Genomic DNA, 21321 nt, shown 5'->3' on the forward strand with positions numbered 1-21321 from the left:
TGTCGAGTAGCTCCTCTTGGGGAACTTTGTTCCGACTAGCTCTTCCGAGGAATTGTGCCGAGCAGCTCTTCTTGGGGAACTTTGTTCCGACCAACTCTTCTGAGGAATAGTGCCGAGCAGCTCCTCCTGAGGAACTTTGTTCCGACCAGCTCTTCCAAGGGATAGTGTCGAGCAGTTCCTTTTGGAAAACTTTGTTCCAACTAGCTCTTCCTAAGGATTGTGCCGAGCAGCTCCTCCTGGGAAACTTTGTTCCAACTCGCTTTTTCAAGGAATTGTGCCGAGCAGCTCCTCTTGGGGAACTTTTTTCCAACCAGCTCTTCCAAGGAATTGTGCTGAGCAACTCCTCCTGGGGAACTTTGTTCCAACCAGCTCTTCTGAGGGATAGTGCCGAGTAGCTCCTCCTGGGGAACTTTGTTCTGACCATCTCTTTCAAGGAATTGTGTCGAGCAACTCCTCTTGAGAAACTTTGTTCCGACCAACTTGTCTTATGTGGCCTAATGAGTTATGCTCATCTTTTGGGCTATCTTCTAGCCTAATGAGTCGTACTCATATTTTGGGCTTTATTTGGGCCTAGTAAGCTCTGCTCATCTTGTGGGCCTTTATTTGGGCCTAATGAGCTATACTCACCTTTTGGGCCTACTTTCGAGGCGGGTTCATCAGTTGGATTGTACTTGTGGTGATCAGAGAGACCCTCCATCATGTTGGTCGCACCTGCAAAGTTTCAAGATTTTTTGTTAAGTGAGCCATACCTGTGGAGTATCAAGATTTTCCTCGGGACTATACATCTCTTTGGTGTCCCATCTAGTTAGGAGGCATGCTTGTACAAAGCCTTTGCTAGCACGTGCCTCGTAGAAGATATCTTTTTTAAATTGCACGCTCGTATGGGGACTTGCAATATTTTCCTCGAGATATGAAATAATCATGATTCTGCCTCCTCTAGATTTGCACTTTTTGTAGGGATTCAAGCCAACTTTTCTTTATGTAAAGGCGCTTGCTGGCTCATTTGCTCCCTGTCTCAACCGAGGTTTTCCCTTGCTGCTAGGTACGCTCTCGCTTTGTCCTTTTCCTTGCTTCTTTTCATTCTTTTTCTTGGTATTGTGTAATGTGTTCTTCATATGTTCTTAATGTTCTTCATATCTCGTTTGAATGTTCTACGTGTTCTTCATTTTCCTTGGATGTGTTATTAATAAACCGTAAGAAATATGCATTGTTGATCCAAATCTTTGTATAGTGTAAATTGTTTGTCATTTTGACACTTCAAAGCTTTGACCCCATGAATTCTTCCGACGTTTGGTCCAGATCTCCCGTAGCCATTAGGAATGCTCGATCTGACCTCACCCTAGAAGAGCTGCAGACCATACGTCATTTATTTGTTATCCTCGATACTATCCACCTTAAACTGCCCACCAGCTCTGAGTTTGCTCAGCAGCCTGGTTCGAATAAGATCTGTTTGTATACCGATTACCTTGAATTAGGTCTTAGGCGTCCTTTCTTAGCTTTCTTTTCCAATGTGCTTCGTTTCTATAACGTTGCCCCTTCGTAGTTGGCCCCCAACTCTTACTCGACATTAACGTGTTTTGCTATCCTTCTCCTCAAATGAGGCCACCAGCCCACCGTGTCTCTGTTTCGGAGCTGTTATCAAATGAGAAGGCATACCATAGAGAAGGACTTGTACTATTTCAATGCCCTTCCTGACTACAAATTGTTTACCCCTAGTAGCTCTTCCATTTATGATTGGAAGTTTCGATTCTTTTTTACGTCTAGGGAGCTACATTATCATGGGCCCCACGTGTGGTCCACTCCTCTGGATGGTGATGTTCCTCCTTTCACGTTTTATTTATTCTACAAATGCCTAGGTCATATATACATTATTATATAACAATATCCTCGTTATCAGCTTGATTGCGACACTTGGCTCCCACTTTGTCCTAGTTAGAGGAAGCTATCCTTGGAGAGCTGCGGGCCAGTGCTCGGCAGGGGCTTATCCCCCACGAGCAGCTGCTCAAGCTGCGAGTCCTTGTGCAGTGGGGGCTAAGTCACGTCTCTTCTAGTCTCTACTTTTCTTCAGCTTTATGCATATTATATGTGTACCTTGTTCTATTTAATTTTTCCTTACTCACCCCTCTTTTCCTTCGTAGATATGGACTTCAATCAGTACAAGGCTGTAATGATCGAGGCCAAAAAGTAGAGGACGAGTAGGAAAAAGAAGAAGCGGGACTTACAAGGTGACTCTTTTCAGATGGGGGATGCCCCAGTTGCCAACAATGAGCCTCTACCTATTTAGTTGGCTCCTCCAATGGCTACTTCTTCTAGAGGACCCATCTTCTATGATCCTACTCTTTCTGGTCCTGCCCTTTGGCATGCAATGCATGTTGAATTCCTTGTGGAGGCGAAGCTGACCCTACTTGAAAACCTGCTTTCCAGTGTTCGGCACACCGCCTATTAGGTAGTTTGGTTAGTTTTACTCATGAGGTTTGATCTTACTACTCATTACTATGTGCTAATTTCGATTTTACTTACAGCTAGTTACTATGTCCCTAGTTGTTGAAGACAAGGTGACTGAGATGTACCAACTCTCCATAGGGTCATGAGAAAAATATGTTGCTACCCAAAATGAGCTTTTCGAAGCCAAAGTCGCTACTAATCATCGTGAGAAGGTTCTTCAAGAAGAGATAGCAAGGATTTGGAATGAGGAAATCCTTGCTGCTGTTACTACTGTGACTGCCAATGCTGCAGTATCAGACTACCGAAGCTTCAAAAAATTTGCCTTAATACTTCCAAATCTTATCTCACAGGCTTTCGTAGATGCTGAGAGCAGGTCAAGATAATGCATCTTAACGTCTCTCTAGACGAGGTATGCTCATACGGCTATGGTAATGAGAGCCCAGAATCAGGGGATGAGATGGATGAGATCGAAGAGTATGTGGAGGAAGGTGGAGAAGGAAGTAACGCTGGTGATTAAAGATTCTAGCTCAATATTTTGTTGTTTTTTACATTGTACTCTGACTTTTGAATCCTTTTAACTCAATTGTACAACTTATGCAATGAAATTTTAAAAGTAGTACTTTTTCAACATATTCGAATTCCATGTGTTTTTTATCTCCTTTCCTTCTAGGTCTTCTAGAGTGTCAGCTCCTGTCTTGATTTCTGATGCTACTTTGTATGGTCCCTCCCCATTGGGCTTCAGTTTGCTTGAACCGAGTTCTGCAGGGTTGCTTTACACCTTTCTTAGGACCAGATCTCCTGGTTTAAATGTTCATGCCTTGACCCAGGTATTGTAATATCTGGCCACCTTTTTTGGTATGTTGCGATTCTCATATGTGCTTGGTCTTGCCTTTCCTCCAGGAGGTCTAATTCTGCCCTTAGCTCTTCATTATTGTTCTGCTCGTCAAAATATTTGTTATCGAGGTTTGGCCAAACCAGCCTACGTCCCCGCCTTGGGCATACCCCCCAAGGATTGCACTAAACCCTCTCACTTAAACAGACAAAGTAGAAGCCGTTACAATCTCTCCTTACGGGGCGAGCTAGCTCAATTATAAGGCTAAACCCAACTTGTCTTACTTACAGGGCTGAGACTCCCCAGTTCAAATTACAAGTTGAACCTAACCGGTCTGACTTATAGGGTTAAGACTCCCCAGTTCAATTTATGGAATGAACCCAACCGGTACAATAAAAACATTTTCGTATATGATAAAATGCTTCTAAATACAAGAAAAGATGTACAACATTTAAGCTCTAAATACATGCACTCTAATATGATATGAAATATGCTCAGTAGAGTAAGGGTTCCTATCAGATAATCAATGCACAAATATATGTAAGGACTAGGAACAGATTCCAACTTCTGTAGGGATGACTGCTTTGGCTCCAAAAGTGAGCATAAAGGGGGTTTCCCTGTAGCTATTTGTCGAATCATGTGATTCATCCAAATAATGGAGGGGAGTTCTTTAACCCAATTGTCGTCTGAAGCCTCGAGTTATGTTCTGATACTATGCAGTATTGTTCTATTCATGTTCTCTACTTGTTCGTTGCTTTGTGGGTGTGCAACAGATGCGAACAAAAGTTTTATGCCCAGGTCGGCGCAAAATTTCTTAAAGCGGTTGTTGTCAAATTGTCTGTCATGGTATATAACTATAGCCCAAGGGATACCAAACCTGCAAATCACCGAAGTCCATACAAACTTGGTGATGTTACACTCTGTTATATGGGCCAAGGCTTCTACTTCTACCGACTTGGTGAAATAGTCTATAACCACTAACAAGAAATTTCGTTGCCCTGTCGCTTGTGGTAGTGGTCCAAGGATATCCAGTCCTCATTGGGCGAAGGGACAATGACTCGTCAAGGGGGAGAGAACACTGGCCGGTTGGTGTTGTATGTTCATGCATCTCTGGCATCCGTCACATCGTTTGACCATCTCAACCGCTTCTTTCCTCATAATGGGCCAGTAGAATCCTTGTCGCAGAGCCTTGTGAGCTAAGGCTCTGCTGGCTAGGTGATTCCCACATACCCCTTCATGGATCTCTTTTAATACGTACTCTCCTTCTTTGCTACCTAGGCATCACATGTATGGCAATGTCAGGGATCGTCTATACAACTCCTGATTTATGAGTGTGTACCTAGATGCCTTCTTCCTTAGCTTCATGAACTGCTTCTTGTCTCCTGGTAAGGACCCATCCCAGAGGAACTATATTAAAGGGATCCTCCAGTCTTCCTTGTTAACTTCTATTATTGCTATATTGACGTTGATCTCCTTGTGATAAGGCTTCCCAATTCTTTCTAAGTAGATGGTGTTTTCCCAATCTGGCTTTGAGGTTGAGGCTAATCTTGCCGGTGCATCAACCTTTGAGTTCTCTGCACGTGGTATGCGCTCTATATCAAATTAAGTGAATGTTTTGACGTATTCTTGTGCTCTTTCCAGGTATTTCTTCATCTTCTGATCCCTAACCTCAAATTCTCCTTTGACCTGCTCAACCACAAGCTAAGAATCGCTCGAGACTTGAAGCCGAGCTACCCCGAGCGATTCTGCCAAATGTAGACCCACCAGCAAGGCTTCGTATTTGACATATTTGTTAGTTGTTGCGAACTCCAACCTCAATGTGTATAAAATTTTTAAGCCATCTAGTGCCGCAAGGATTAGCCTTGCACCCCCTCCAGCTCCATTCGACGACTCGTCCACGTGTAGTATCCAAGACTTCGACTCCTCAGTTCTTTCGTAGGATTGTTCTACCATGAAATTGACCAGCACCTGAGCTTTGACAGAAGGCTTCAGCTTGTAATCTATATCAAATTCTCCTAACTTGATTAATCACCTTATCATTCTCCTCGAGGCCTTCGGCCGTTGGAGGATCTATCTCAACGGCAAGTTGGTCAGCACTATTATCTTATGTGCCTGAAAGTATGGTCTTAATTTTCGCGCACCACAGATGATGGCAGAGGCTGCCTTTTCAGTTGTGGTGTAATTAATCTTAGCCTTGCTTAGCACCTTGCTAGTGTAGTAGATGGGCTTGTGCTCCCTTCCCTCTTCGCTAACCAAGACTGAGCTGACCGCGTGTGGAGTTGAGGCCACGTATAAGTAGAGGTCTTCTCCTGCTTCTGCCTTTATTAACAGTGGGGGGGAACCAAGGTACTGCTTTAGCTATTCAAAGGCCTTACCTTGTTCCTCCCCCCACTTGAATCCTCCTTTTTTTCGCAACTCTTCGAAGAAATGTAGGCTCTTATCTCCTGAGCAGAAGACAAACCTACTGAGTGAGGCAATTCTTCCAATTAAGACTTGGATCTCCTTCTTGGTTCGAGGAGCCTTCATTTCCAACAATGCCCTTATCTTGTCAAGGTTAGCCTCTATTCCTCTATGTGTCACCATGAAACCTAGAAACTTCCGTGTAGAGACATCGAATACGCATTAGAAGGGTTTAACTTCATTTAATACTTGCGTAGTAGCTTGAATTCCCCTTTAAGTATTTGCAATGCTCCTCTGCTTTCAAGCTTTTCACAAGCATGTCATTAACATAAGCCTCCATCATTTTCCTAAGTAGACCTTTAAACATCCTGTTTACCAGCCTCTGATACGTTGCTCCCGCATTTTTCAATCTAAAAGGCATCACCCTATAACAGCATAACCCCCTTTCTGTGATGAATGACGTTTTCTCCTCGTCTCTTGGGTGCATTGGAATTTGGTTGTATCCCAAATACACATCCATGAAACTGAGGAGCTCGTGTCCAGATGTCGAGTCTACCAGCTGATTAATGCATGGAAAAGGGAAACTATCCTTCAAGCATGCTTCATTCAAATTCATGAAGTCGATGCACATCCACCACTTTCCATTTGACTTCTTTACCAGGACCACATTACTGAGCCATTCGAGGTAATTGACTTCCATTACGAACCTGGCCTTTACCAACTTTGACACTTCTTCATCTATCACCTTGACCCGCTCTAGCGTGAAGCTCATTTTCTTCTGTTTAACAGGCTTGTGGTTAGGATCAACTTGTAACCTGTGCTCCATGATTGCAAGGTTGATCCCCAACATGTCATCAGCTGTCCGAGCAAATATGTCTACAAACTCACTCAGTAATCTGCTCAGCTTCGTTTTCAAAGTGTCTGATAGGCGACTTCCTATTCGGACACACCTCTCTTGATCACCATTTATGGGGATATCCATAAGATCTTCGTCAATAGTGCCGATTTGCGGATATTCCACCCTTACCTCTAGGTCTTCGATAGTCAGGGCCTCCCATGCCTCATCCTTGCCTTTCAATGCCATCACATAACAATTTCGGGCTGCTGACTGATCTCCTTTAATCATCCCCGTTTCGTGTGGAGTAGGAAATTTTACCTTTAGGTGGTAAGTGGATGCCACGGCTTGGGCTGTGTTGAGTGATGGGTGGCCCACTATGATGTTGTAAACTAATGGCAGGTCAACCATCAAAAGGTCCGCCCATCAAGGTGATTTGTTGTGGGGATATCCCCATTGTCACTAGGAGCGTTATCGTACCCATCGGATGTACCACATCACCTCTGAATCCAACCAACGGGGTGAAGATTGCTTTAGGCGCTCTTTACCTATTTTCATCTCTCGAAGCACCGACCAGAATATTATGTTGGCCAAGCTCCTGTTGTCTATCAGCACTCGTCTCACCCTGTAGTTGGCCACTAATAGCGACACCACCAGGGCATCATCATGAGGCTGTTGTACTCCCTCCTCATCTTCCCTGTTGAAGGTGATAGTGTCTTCTTGCTTTTGTTTCTTACCATCTGACTTCCTTTTAAGAGCACCTGCTTGGCATATCTCTTCCGAGCACCTCTGTTATCTCCGCCATTGGCAGTTTTGCCGAAGATGAAGACAATCTCTCTGATGATCTGCTCTCCCTTTTCTTCTACATCAGGTCTTTTTTGCTCTCGAGCTTCCCTTCGATGGTCTCCCCTTTTCACGAACCCTGATAGGTGACCTCTTTTTATCAGGGCTTCAATTTCATTTTTGAGGTGAATGCACTCCTCTGTGTCATACCCGTGATCCTTGTGAAATTGACAGTACTTCGACATATTTAGCTTATACGAGGGCGTATGCACAGGTTCAGGCCATGAAACGTATCCTTTTTCTCTTATATGCATTAATACATTGGTTCGAGGTGCATTTAGGGGGGTATAAGATTAAAGCTTACTTGCCTATCTCGACTCCTTGGAGCTACTTTGTAGCTTGTTGCTCTCCTACCTTTCCCGACTCTGGAGGATTCGCCCATATCCCTAGATCCTTTTCTTTTCAATTCGGCCTGATCTCTCATCATATCCATTACGTCCTCCAAGTTGATGTATTTTTGTGCCCTAGCCATCAACTCTCCCATGTTGACCAATGGCTTCTTTCCTAATGAGTATAGGAAGGCTTTATACCTTTCAAAAGTTGGCATTTTGAACTTGCTGGGCAGTGGGACCTCTATTACTTCTTTGGTGAATGGTGGATTTGATGACTTTAACAAAGTCTTTCCATAAGAGGGGTTGGATCGGCCCTTTTTTTATCATTCTTTCTATTTGATCTATCTTTTTTATTCTCTCCTCTAGGTCATTTGATCGTTGCTCATTGACTCCTACGCTATTCGAGTCCTCCACCTTCTTTGTGGGGTTGGTTTTTTCATTACTCTCCTTCAGGTCTTCTGCTTTCTTAGATGAATCAGGATCAGCCCCTTGGTGGTGGGGGATGAGTTCGGTCTTTTGTTGTAAGAGTAGGTTGAACATGTCTACCATTTTCTTCTAGGAGGCTGTCATATCTTCCATTCTCTTTTGGATGAAAAGGAATTCTTCCCTTATCACCCTCGGACGATCTTCGGGCGTAAAGTGAACAGACTAAGGCGATTGATCACCCGCAGCAGAATCCGACTTAGAATTAGTGGTTGCTGCCATGATTCGAGGATCGAGGGTCAGAAATAGGATGAGCACCTCTCAAAAGCGTTCCCACAGACGACGCCAATTGTTGCGAGATGAAAAGTTGAAGAACCTTCGGTGGACTTGCCAATCTTGATCCCCTAAAAAGGATAGAAAAAGAAGCAAGGCTTGGAGGACCCAGGGTGTACTCCGGAGGATCACTTCGATGCTTAAGTAAGGGATTGCTTTAGAGAGATAGTAAGCAACAGTAAAGATGGGTTAAGAAAAAGATACGTTAGCCTCTTCTCCGAGTCCCTATTTATAGTGACGGGAGTTGACTCGAGGGTGTAATGCCATTTATTGGCGAATTATGGTGCGGGCGTGAATCGCTCTAGTCTTTAGCTTGATAAACTTTCATAAAAAGCAGTCTCACTTTCACTCCCACATAGGTAAATCTATCAAGTGTGTAACTGTAATTAAACACATCACCTAACAAAGGATATGGATTTATTAAAAGTTAAACTCAACTTCACAATCATTGAAGTTGCACTACTCCAACAACAGAGGGATGAGTAAAAATAATAACAGTGCTAAGCAAACAACTCAATTACTTGTTATTACCCATTGAACTTAATTCATGAGATCTTCAATCACATAGGTTGGTTTGTTATCATTAGTAGTTTATGTTAAAAGCTTAAGACACATCCGCTTTGATGTTTTTTCTATTACCTTTCTAGTTAGTCCTTTAGATAAGAAGTTCATTAATTAACAGTTGTATCTCAATTTTCATATTTCAGTCATATTGGTAGTAAGTAACCCCATATTTTTGTGATCGCACTAGCTAATAATAGCACAATTTGATAATTCAATTAGTTCATGCATGTTAGTCTATAGATAACTAATCAATACCAATACTGTGGCTACCTGTCTATTATCTACTTGGACAATGCACCACAAAATTACACATTTATGTGTATTAATTATTGTACTCTAATTATTTTTTCTATCTTATTTAAGACTCGTAAATTTAGGTGACTTCACAACCGCACTATCTACCAAGCAAAGATTCTGCCTCATTCTACCCTCATTCTACCATGCAAAGATTCTGCCTCATTCGCACCTATCTTACTTTAAAAAACATTTGCAATAATTATGAAACATATTAATTCATTTACATATTTATGCACCACCATCTATTTCACATTTAAATAAAATATTAAAAAGTACTTTTAATAACTCCAACAATTAAAGATAATTCATGTGCCTTACAAAAAAATGTATTTGTATAATGAGAAAAGTAGATAACATTTTTTTTATATACATAGTGAAATAGAATAAAATATTAAAATGTTATTCATGGGAAAATAGTAGAAAATAACAGTGTGTCTCATTTATACACGTATGAATCTTCCATTTAAATAAATAAGTTAAGACCAACAATGGGAAGCGAACAAAAACTTCTAATTTATTCAAGCCACAATTTATATTTGACTCAAATATAGTAAATCTTAAATAATATTATTGTGATTATAACATTGTAACCCCCATATTTCTAAATCTGATAATATTTGACTAATTCAGTAAATTATTGTAATGAAAATAACATATCTTTAACACAATCACATTAGAGAAAATAATTTTGAGAAACTGATAAACTAATATAAAATACACAATACTCAAGCATGTACTCACCATGCGAGGAATTGAAGTACGAATAACATCAAAACTCCGCATAATCTAGAAAACTTAAGAACACACAGTGTAAAAAAATTACTACAAAATAAGGTCTTAATTACATAAACATACATTTACGTAGAATGTTCTCAATATAGAAAAAAAAAATAACTCACAAATTTCACACAATCATATGTCTTATAGTCCACTTAGTCATTTTATTAAACAAAATAGGAGCATATGCAAATTAAAAATATGTGATAACTGCACAAAATAAAAATTTGAATATTTTCGTCAATATTGCTAAGGAAATCTCTAGTCACATGTCAAATCAAAATTTATGAAAAGAAATAATAATAAATTTAAGTAATAAATATTGTTACTACATCAATAACAATGATGTCAACAAATAATATTATTAATAATAATAATAATAATAACTAAAAAAACTTAGGAGCTTTTTAATTTTTTTCAACTTTATAAAACCATGTTAAAAAAATTAAAATGGCATCTTTTAAGTTTATGAGTTTAGATTTAAAAAATATATACTCAAGGAAAACATTAATTCAAATTTAGAAAGTCAACATTAGATTTTAGTAGTGTAGCGCCCCGAACCCAGTGTGGGTACCCGAAGTGCTATTCCACCTACGTATAATCTCTGATACCATAATTATACCGACCTATGCCCAAAGTGGGGCATGGGACACTTGTCCATAACTCATATTAAACAACATCGCGGAAACATGCATATATATATAACCCTAAAACACATACCAGAGTTCTAATGTCACCATAATTACATACATAAATCCCCAAAATCCTTAATACATCCCATGATACACAAAACATATCCATGTCTCACCAATACTTACTCTGAACTACAATATCTAAGCCCTGCTCTGGAGCTCTCTAGGCTTGGTTTCTTGAATTTCCTGAAATGATAAAGTTATTAGAGTGAGACACTTCTCAGTAAGACAGAATAGATTATCGTTAGTGTGTGGCAACATGAGTTTTAATGTATCATAAACATATCCTGTAAATAGTTAACTTTAACTGATAAATCATATAAATCTGTACTCATATATATGTTCGAAAAATAAATACTTTTCAACAGAAGCATACTTTATCATAATAAATTTCTTTATATATGTAAATCATCTGTTATATGTATACATAAAAGAATTTTCCTCTGAATGGACAATCATATAACATTATATAATAACCTCACATGATCGGGTTGTGCGGCCCAAAGGCGGGATTTAGCAATGACTAATCTATCACATTAAGCCAAACATAACACGTCTGTAAGTATGACTGGCCTACCCAGCCTGGTCCAGACTGCCAGGGGGATACTCTACTCTTCTCTGGCTCAATTGACTATCCATACACCAACACTTTATGAATAGTGTGGTAGCACTAACTATATCATATTAGCTACGGTACCGTGTTCTGAACATAATTGGTCCATCAGGGTTCTTATACCATATAATATTGTTCATATATAATAAAACTATAACTTGATCTCATTTTCATAAAACTTGTCATATTCATAATCTGTATAATTCTTGTCATATCATAAATCTGTCTGAATACTATCATATCATAAATCTATCTGAATACTGTTATATCATAAATTTGACTAAATACTGTCATATCATAAATCTGTCTGAATACTGTCATATCATAAATCTGTCTCAATAATGTCATGTCATGATTATATAATATTTATAATATTTCCATAAATCATTATAAAATCATACTTGCTATGTATCATCATAAAATAATCTAACAGGTTTATTTATATAGTAGTATATTCATTACTCATGCCACACAACTTGAGTGATAATTCATAATATAATAATCTGCTTAGGAAAAATATATTTTGCTGAGAAATAAATGTATAATCATCTCTCTAGGATTTACTTAAACCTAAAATACCTAGTTTTCAAAAAACATACATATAATAATAATTCAACATTTCCATTTTCATATGCCTGAATATTCAGAAAAACATATATATATATATATATATATTATTCCTCTAATCACGTACTACAATTCAATCGGTTAAATTTTCCAAAACTAGCTGACATATTTTATTCCTCTTACTTTATCCCTGGAGTGGTGCCTACGAAACCCAAACCACGAATCTACTCTGATTAAATCGTTAAGGATCGAAGTTAGGATCCCGAAATGACGTCTGATCGTCATTTTGACTAAAATTTGGAGAGAATTGAAGAGAGAGAGAGAGAGAGAGAGAGAGAGAGAGAGAGAGAGAGAGAGAGAGAGAGAGTGTGTGTGTGTGTGTGTTCGCAGCCCAGAGAGAGAGAGTGAGAGAGTTATAATTTTTCCCATAAAAATGAACTAAGATCAATTTATAGGCTGCTATCCTCGGACAAAACCGTTGAACCGTCAACGGTTTTCCTGAAACCGTCACCGTCGACGGTTTGGTTTTTAACCAAACTGATTTTTACTATTTTACCTTTACTGAGCCTCGGTAATTCAAAACCGTCGATGGTTTTCCTGAACTCCACCAAACCGTCAACGGTTTGGTCTATACCAAACCAAATTCCCTGTTTTCATTATTATTATTATTATTATTAATTTTTTTTTTCGGGTCTCTACAAGTAGGTTTCGAAATAAAAAGACCATATCTCTTCATTTCATTACTTGATTGCTGATGAAATTTCTATAACATAGAACAAATAACCATATATAGGGTCACACAATTAAGGTTAAAAAACAAATTCTAGGCATTAATGCCCATGGCCATAATGTAAAATATCAATATAATGGATAACTAGCAATGATCATGCAATAATAGGCAAGAATTAGTGTTGTCTTCTTATTAACAACCGCTTGATTTTCACTAAACTTACCATCATTACCATCTTAGGGTCGATTTGGTGAGACATTTGTGAAACACATGAATCAACAACTTCTGGTTCTTTGCCTGAAGTGCCATCTTCCTGGTATATATATGGAGATGAGTTTTAGGCCGTCCTACCTATTTATACTTGTCAAAATTTGCCTCTTTGAAATGTATATATTAAACAGATATTTTTTAATTTGAAACATCCAACAGTAATACCAATGTTAACTGTAATGTGCCTATTATAACTAATCCATACTATATATAAAAGTATGAATAGCGCAAATCATTTTGTCATGAAAATATTCTTGTATTTTAAAAGAAAGACTAAAAACCCTTTAAAAATTTAATTATAAATCAATTAGTGAAAAGGTATTCTTATTTTTAAAATTAAATTTCAATAAAATGCACATACATAAAGTAGATAATTATATATTATGTATAAAAGTATGGATGATGTAAATACAAAAATATTCATAAACTTTAAATTACAATTAAATATTCTTAAATGAAGTAAAATTTTATAATATATATAGAAAGCAAATCCAATCAAAATTAGATAAATTACATTTAAAATGTATAAAATTTAAATCTATTCGTAAGAATACTCATTTTGAGAACCAAATGTGAGGTTAGTCGCATTGCTTCAATCACAATAATCTAAAAAATAGCATAAAAATAATGACCCCATAATGAAATCTTATATATTTACTGAATTAGGTTTATTTGATAATTAAAAGTACTAGATTAATTTCTACGAGAAAATTTTAATTGATTATTGGTTTTAAAACAATAGTTTTATTTGTGCAAATAAAATAACAGTTATAAAAATGTTTTACTTGTAATTTGAGATAGTTTCTATTTTAATATTGTGGAGAGGTTTATAGTCTAAAATTAGAAGTATTAATATAAGTAACCTTTGTTTTATTTCAAATTGATTTTATGTACATTGAGTGATGTTCAAGAATTAACAGAATTTTCAAGATTCTATTTAGGGCTCCAATATTGATTATGTGAATTAAATCTCATAACTTGAAGTGAGAAACTTTATGGTTTAAGCCTAGTGTAGAATAATTAAGGCAACATTTGTATTTAAATATCAAAACTTTGGGAAATAGTTTCAGTTTTTAATAATAATAATAATAATAATAATAATAATAATAAAACACATTCTTCCATAGTCCGCATACGCCAACATAAATTCTTTTGACATGCATATTTTTGTTATTTATCCTCTCATATTATATATTATTAAAGCTTGATATATATTGTTGGCTCACAACCTAATAACTTAAGCTTTTAGGTAAAGTGGTAATCTAACATGGTATCAGAGCTGGTTGCTAGAAGGTCCTCAGTTCTAGTCTTGTTGCCTGCAATTTAAAAAAAAAAATTGCATTCCTTATTATAGGTGTTATTTATCATGTGTTAATCTCTCCATGTGCTGTCGAATTGCACATGCAGGAGAGTGTTAAAAGCTTGATATACATTGTTAGCCCACAACCTAACCGTCTAAACTTTTAGGTAAAATGGTAATCTAACATATATTAATCACAAGATAGACAGTTATGACCCACAACTTTGAGTAGATATAAGAAAAATTATTTTGTAAATTCATTTTTATTTTGTTAACCTAAAAAAAGTGTTTAGTTATCTTATTTGTTATTTTAGGTTTAAATGTTACACTTGACGTGATCTAATATTCGTTATCTCTTTGGAGTTAGATGTTAGTCTAAAAACTGACAAGAGCTACGTACATAATATTGAGGATATACCTTGTTGGAATATTGCTTCAAGGATTGAATAGCTGGAGCTAAAATCTAAGGCTAAGTTAGAAGAGGAGCAACTGAGTTAGTTAATATTGTTTTAGATAGTCAAGTTGTTATTTTCTTTTTCTTGTTTCTTGTGTTGTATAAATACAACCATGTATTCTATATTTTGTATTGAATAAAAAAGAGTATTTTTCAGCAAATACAAAGCTTGACATGGTATCAGAGCAAATACTTCTCTTCAGCAATTTTTCAAGAAAACCACACGAGCTCTGTTTTCTTTTCTTTAACAATCTTTCCATAACCTTTGCGTTTATCTCCAAATTCTGCTTAGTACGAATATTCACAATGGTCTGCAGCTGAACAGAGAAGTTGATGAAAGACATTTCTTGGCATTATTCTTATATCAGAGAAGCTGAACAGTGAATATTGAATCGACATTGTCTCTGTTTTTACAAGGAAAGATTTTTGTTCTGCAAATTTTATATTTCTTTACATTTCTTGGAAGAATTTCAGAAATGACTTCTGCTGAAAATTCTACCAGCTCTCATACTTCTCATCGCGTGATGAACCTTTCGGATGATTCATCCAGTCCATATTACTTGCATCCAATCATGCCTTATGTTTTACTATTAAAGCAATGGTGATTGATCTACTCCATACTGCATGGCTGCGTGCAAATAATCTAGTTCTCTCATGGTTAATGAATTCCATTTCCAAGGAAATAAGGAATAGTCTTCTCTATGTTACATCTGCTGTTGATCTTTGGAACGAGCTGAAAACAAGATACTTACAAAGCGATGGTCCGAGAGTATTCCACCTTGAAAAATCGCTAAGCTCCATTACTCAGGGCTCTTTATGGGATGAGTATGTTAACTACAGACCATTTCCTACGTGTAGTTGTGGCAAAATGGCAACTTGTACCTGCAACCTGTTTGATTTTTTGCTTGTTGGTTAGACAGCAATCTGATTATGTGTTAAAGTTTTTGATTGGGCTGAATGATTCCTATGCTCCAATTCAAAGTCAATTACTTATGGTTTCACCATTACCGAGCATGGCAAAAGTATTTTCTTTACTACTTCAAGAAGAAAGTCAAAGACAACTACACAATGTTGTCAATAATAATACTCATGCTTTGATTGCCAAACAAAATACTCAGCCATATGTTCCTTCGAAATTTTCTGAGGACAAATAGAAAAGATCTTCTTTATACTGCACTCATTGTGGATATAATGGCCATACAATAGAAAAATGTTTTCAGCTTCATGGTTACCCTCCTAGTTGGACTGGACCAAAAGGAATGAGGAAACCACCCACTGCTCATGCTGCTGTAACAACATCTGAGATCTCTACTCAACATAGTAACAAAGATCAAAAGTTTTCTTTTACTTCTGAGGAATTCAATAAATTGTTGGCACTTGCAAATTCTACTTCATCTTCAATATCCACCCAAACACCTTCACCTGCTGTCAACATTGTTGCTTCTCAATTTTTTGGTAATCTCTCAAATTTTTGTTACTTTGCCTCTTCATCTTTGCAGAATGTATCCTCATGGATTCTAGATACAGGTGCAACAGACCACATGACATGGTCACCACTATTATATTCTTCTCCTCCTAAACAAATCAATGTTTCCATAAATTTGCCAAATGGGAATTCTGTTCCAGCTTCACACATTGGCAAAATTTGTCTTTCAAACACACTTTCTTTACATGATGTTTTATGTGTTCCCAGTTTTTCATTCAATTTACTGTCTATTTCTAAACTAATAAAGCAATCTAATATTTGTGCTTCCTTCTTTGACTCCCATTGTCTTTTACAGGACCAATCGACAAAGAAGATGATTGGGATTGCACTTGAAAAACATGGATTGTACCACTTATCTCAAGCTACTTCAAAGGCTGCTTCTCACAACCAAACCATGTTTCATTCTTCCTCCTTGGCTTCAGCCATTACTCAAACTCAGTTAGATACTTGGCATTACAGACTTGGCCATGTTTCTAATTCAAGATTACCCTTTCTTAAACAGTTGGACTCATCCATAACTTTCAAATCTACAAATGTTTGTGATGTATGTCATTTAGCAAAACAAAAAAAGCTTTCATTTCCTATATCTCAAACCTGTTCAAATAAAAAGTTTGATTTGATTCATTGTGATATATAGGGTCCTTTCAATGTTGTTTCTTATTCTGGTTTCAATATTTTCTTACTATAGTTGATGACTATACACGTTGCACTTGGGTTTACATGCTCAAGATGAAATCTAAAGTTTCTTCTATCCTTAAAACTTTTTGCAAAATGATAATGACCCAATTCAGTGTTCCTATCAAAACAATACGATCAGATAATGGTCCTGAATTTCTTTTGACTCAATTTTATAGTGATAATGACATTATATATCAAAGAAGTTGTGTTGAAACTCCTTAACAAAATGGAGTTGTGGAAAGAAAACATCAACATTTATTAAACACTGCCAGGGCTTTACTATTTCAAGCAAACATGCCTTTAATTTTTTGGAGTGACTATGAATTAATAGCAGCTCATATCATAAACAGAATTCCTACTCCTCTTCTCAACAACAAAACACCATTCGAAATGTTATTTGATAAACCACCTAATCTTTCTCACCTCAAAGTGTTTGGTTGACTTTGTTTTGCATCAACACTTACAACTCATAGACATAAATTTGATCCACAAGCTACCAAATGTCTTTTCTTGGGTTATCCCTCTGATATCAAAGGCTACAAATTAATGGATCTTAATACTAATAAGATTTTCGTTTCAAGAAATGTAGTCTTTTCTGAAAATATTTTTCCTTTCAAGGCTTTTTCATCTAATCCTGACACTCATATTTTTTTATTTCCTCCTACACCTTCTACTTCAAATTTCTATTCTAATTCTTCTGGTATTTCTTCTAATCAACATCTATCATCACCTCAACACCTCATCTCAGATTAGCATTCTTCACATCATCAAACTGATCAGCATCTTTCACACCATCAATCTTCTTTGACCAATGATCATATCCCAAATATTATTCTACCACAACTTAGAAAGTCTTCAAGAATTAAACAAAAACCAAGTTACTTGGAGGATTTTTATTGTGGTACTGCTTCATAGGTTCCAATTGCAACTCCCTCATCTGCTATTGCTGATTGCTCTCCTAATAAAGGTATTTTATATCCCATATCTGATTTTCTTTCTACAAATCGATTGTCTTCTTTTCATAAAGCCTTTTTAGTATCTCTTTCAGCCTCCAAAGAACCCAAAACTTACAAATTAGCTGCTCAAAATCCTGAATGGCAACCCACAATGCAAAATGAAATAAATGCCTTAGAATTAAATAAAACTTGGGAACTTGTTACTCTTCCTAAAAATAAACAGACCATTGGTTGTAAGTGAGTTTTTCAAATCAAGTATAAAGCAGATGGATCTATTGAGAGGCACAAAGCTAGATTGGTAGCTAAAGGTTATACTCAACAAGAAGGATTGGATTTTTTTGACACTTTTTCTCTTGTAGCAAAGATAACTTCCATTCGGCTACTACTTGCTATAGCTGCTGTTAAGCATTGGCATCTTCATCAGTTAGATGTTAATAATGCTTTCTTACATGGTGATTTGCATGAAGAAGTTTATATGGATTTGCCCCCTGGTTTGGTTGTCAAGGGAGAAAATAAAGTTTGTAAACTTTTAAAGAGTTTATATGGTTTGAAGCAAGTTTCTAGGCAATGGTTTGCTAAACTATCCACATCACTACTTGATTATGGTTTTACTCAAGGTAGCTCTGATTGTTCTTTGTTTATCAAGAAATCTACATCATCCTTCATAACTTTACTAGTCTATGTAGATGATATTCTTCTGGCCAATGATAGTTTACTTGAAATACAGCTACTTAAGTCCTTTTTAGATGACAAGTTTACCATTAAAAATTTGGGGGAACTTAAATATTTTCTTGGCTTGGAGATTGCAAGATCTAAAACTGGTATATCTCTTTGCCAAAGGAAATTTGTTCTCAATATGCTTGAACAAGCTGGAGTTCTTGGTGCAAAGCCTACAACTTTTCCTATGGATTCAAACTTAAAACTCACTGCTTCTAATTCTTCTTTATGTGAGGATCCTTCAGCCTATAGAAGACTGGTTGGGAAATTGTTGTATTTAACTTTAACTAGACCTGATTTTGCATTTTCAGTCCAAGTTCTGAGTTAGTTTTTGGCCAAACCTGCTGTGAGTCATTTCCAAGCTGCCATTCGAGTTTTCAGGTACCTAAAAGCTACTCCTGGTCAAGGATTATTCTTTCCAGCCTCTTCAGAATTGCAGCTCAAAGCTTTCTCCAATAGTGATTGGGCAGGCTGTATTCATACTCGACGAAGTGTCATTGATTTTGCTGTCTTCTTAGGTGATTCCCTGATTTCCTGGAAGAGCAAAAAGCAAGCAACTATCAACAGATCCTCTGCTGAAGCTGAATACAGGGCACTTGCCTCCACAACTTGTGAAATTCAATGGCTTCTTTATGCACTACATGATTTGTCTATTCCTCATCAGCATCCAGTTTTAGTTTACACTGATAGTATATCAGCCTTGTCCATTGCAACCAACCCAGTTCAACATGAGAGAACCAAGCATATACAAATCGACTGTCATCTTATTAGAGAAAAATTACAACAAAATATAATAAAGTTGTTCCATGTTCCTTCACGATTGCAATTGGCAAACATTTTCACTAAGCCTCTCAGTTCTCTTCCATTTCATCATAATCTTCGTAAGATGAATATTCAGAATATACATATTCAACTTGAGGGGGGGTGTTGGAATATTGCTTCAAGGATTGAACAGCTGGAGCTAAAATCTAAGGCTATGTTAGAAGAGGAGCAGCTGAGTTAGTTAATATTGTTTTAGATAGTCAAGTTGTTATTTTCTTTTTCTTGTTTCTTGTGTTGTATAAATACAACCATGTATTCTATATTTTGTATTGAATAAAAAAGAGTATTTTTCAGCAAATACAAAGCCTGACATACCTAATTGTTTAACTTGCTACTATGATTTTAGAAGACGAGTACCCAATTGTTGTGTCTCTCTCCAATTTTTGTAATATCTCTAAGATTATAATAATGGATCTATCTACGTATATACAGAAGACTTTGTTTCTATTAATTTGGCAAATTGTGGGTTTTGTCCTCATATAATTATTATGTGTATGATCTAACAAATATTATGGTACGTATGATATATGAATTTCAAATTTTGATGAGGATGATTCAATTTTTAGAATAGTAAATTTTTTTTTCCAAAATTATATATTATAAATATATTCCTTTATCATTTATTCGTTTAGCATCATCTCATTTAATCATTTTATTTTTGTAGAATAAGTCATGGGTAAATTTTTATCCTTCCACTTCTAGTATCAACTTTCTAGCATCACTAAAGGAATTGAGTTGTAATTTCACTATATATGTATTAGTGTGTTTATATCCTCTTGAATATGTTGATTATTTTGCACTTTTTAAGTGAGATAATCTTCATCGAACTTTTACTAATTTTTGGACTATATTGTAAAATTGTTATGTTGATATTGAATTTTGTTTGAGGGATCGACACCAAGAAATTTACATGGTGATCCCAAAACAAAAAAATAGTAGAAAAGAAAAAACAAACAATTGTAAACATGACAAGGAGTTGCCACCTTATTTTTTAAAAGATAGGGAAATTACAAAAAAAATCGTAATCTATGAAAATCAGAAATTGAGTTTGAGAGTACATTTGTGTGTTGGGAAGGTAAATATCTAACCATCTCAATGATGGTAAACCAATCAAAACCCCTAATGACAGTTATTTATGAAATGGTCACCGCAATTACGTGTGTATCTTTCTTCTAATCTTAAAAATTTACGAAAATGACTGAAAACACCCATTTTGGTCATCCAGCAAGAGCTATTGTCCGAGTACTAAACACAATTTCTAGAAGCCCAAAATATGACTCTTAAAGGGGGTTTAGCCTTAGAACACTAAACCATTTTTTTGAAAAAATGATGATGATGGTGGAAACAAAAGGAGTTATTTGAAAACATCGCCATGAATCACCAATTTGAAAAATGAAATTTTGGGGATAATTATTGGAGAGGGAATATTTGGTAGTGTCATTAATTTTGAAAATGATTTGGAAATACATGAATTTGATTGAAAATTTCAACATGTTTGCTTAAAATGAAGAAGACTTTCAAAGATAAATTTAAAATTTTTTTAATAGAACTATTAAGCCTAAACAACAAACATATGATTAGATGTTCTTGGGTTTATTTAATATAATCTCATTGATTGAGACCATAATCTCCTTCGACTATACCTTTTTTCGGGAGTTAAAAATCTTCACCATACCTAAGGATAAGACGAAGAAAACACTTAATAAAATAAAATTCATGCATCAAAGCAGCACTTTCTCAAGTCAATATATAGAAATGAAATGGGTAATGTAAATTATTTTTGATTTGAAGGAAAACATTTTTTTTGTTTTGTTTTTGATTGAAAACATCAAAAATAAGGATATGACATTCAAGTTACCTTTTGAAAATGAAACAAAATGATTCGGAGGTTGATTTTGCTTTAGGATCCTACTTATCTTATGGTTTATGCTTATGGATTTAGTAAAACCTCAAAT

The 21321-nt window shown here is 36.2% G+C and overlaps 1 protein-coding gene across 1 annotated transcript; it reads right to left on the reverse strand.

Annotated features, from left to right (window-relative positions):
• Window positions 1-7150: 7150 nt before the first annotated feature.
• Window positions 7151-7609, reverse strand: LOC131162573 (uncharacterized). The gene has a single exon (XM_058119189.1). It carries the CDS (start codon window positions 7607-7609, stop codon window positions 7151-7153), a length of 459 nt encoding a protein of 152 aa, XP_057975172.1.
• Between the last annotated feature and the right edge of the window lie 13712 nt (window positions 7610-21321).

Source organism: Malania oleifera, chromosome 8 (genome assembly GCF_029873635.1).
Source record: "Malania oleifera isolate guangnan ecotype guangnan chromosome 8, ASM2987363v1, whole genome shotgun sequence".
NCBI classification, from domain to species: domain Eukaryota; kingdom Viridiplantae; phylum Streptophyta; class Magnoliopsida; order Santalales; family Ximeniaceae; genus Malania; species Malania oleifera.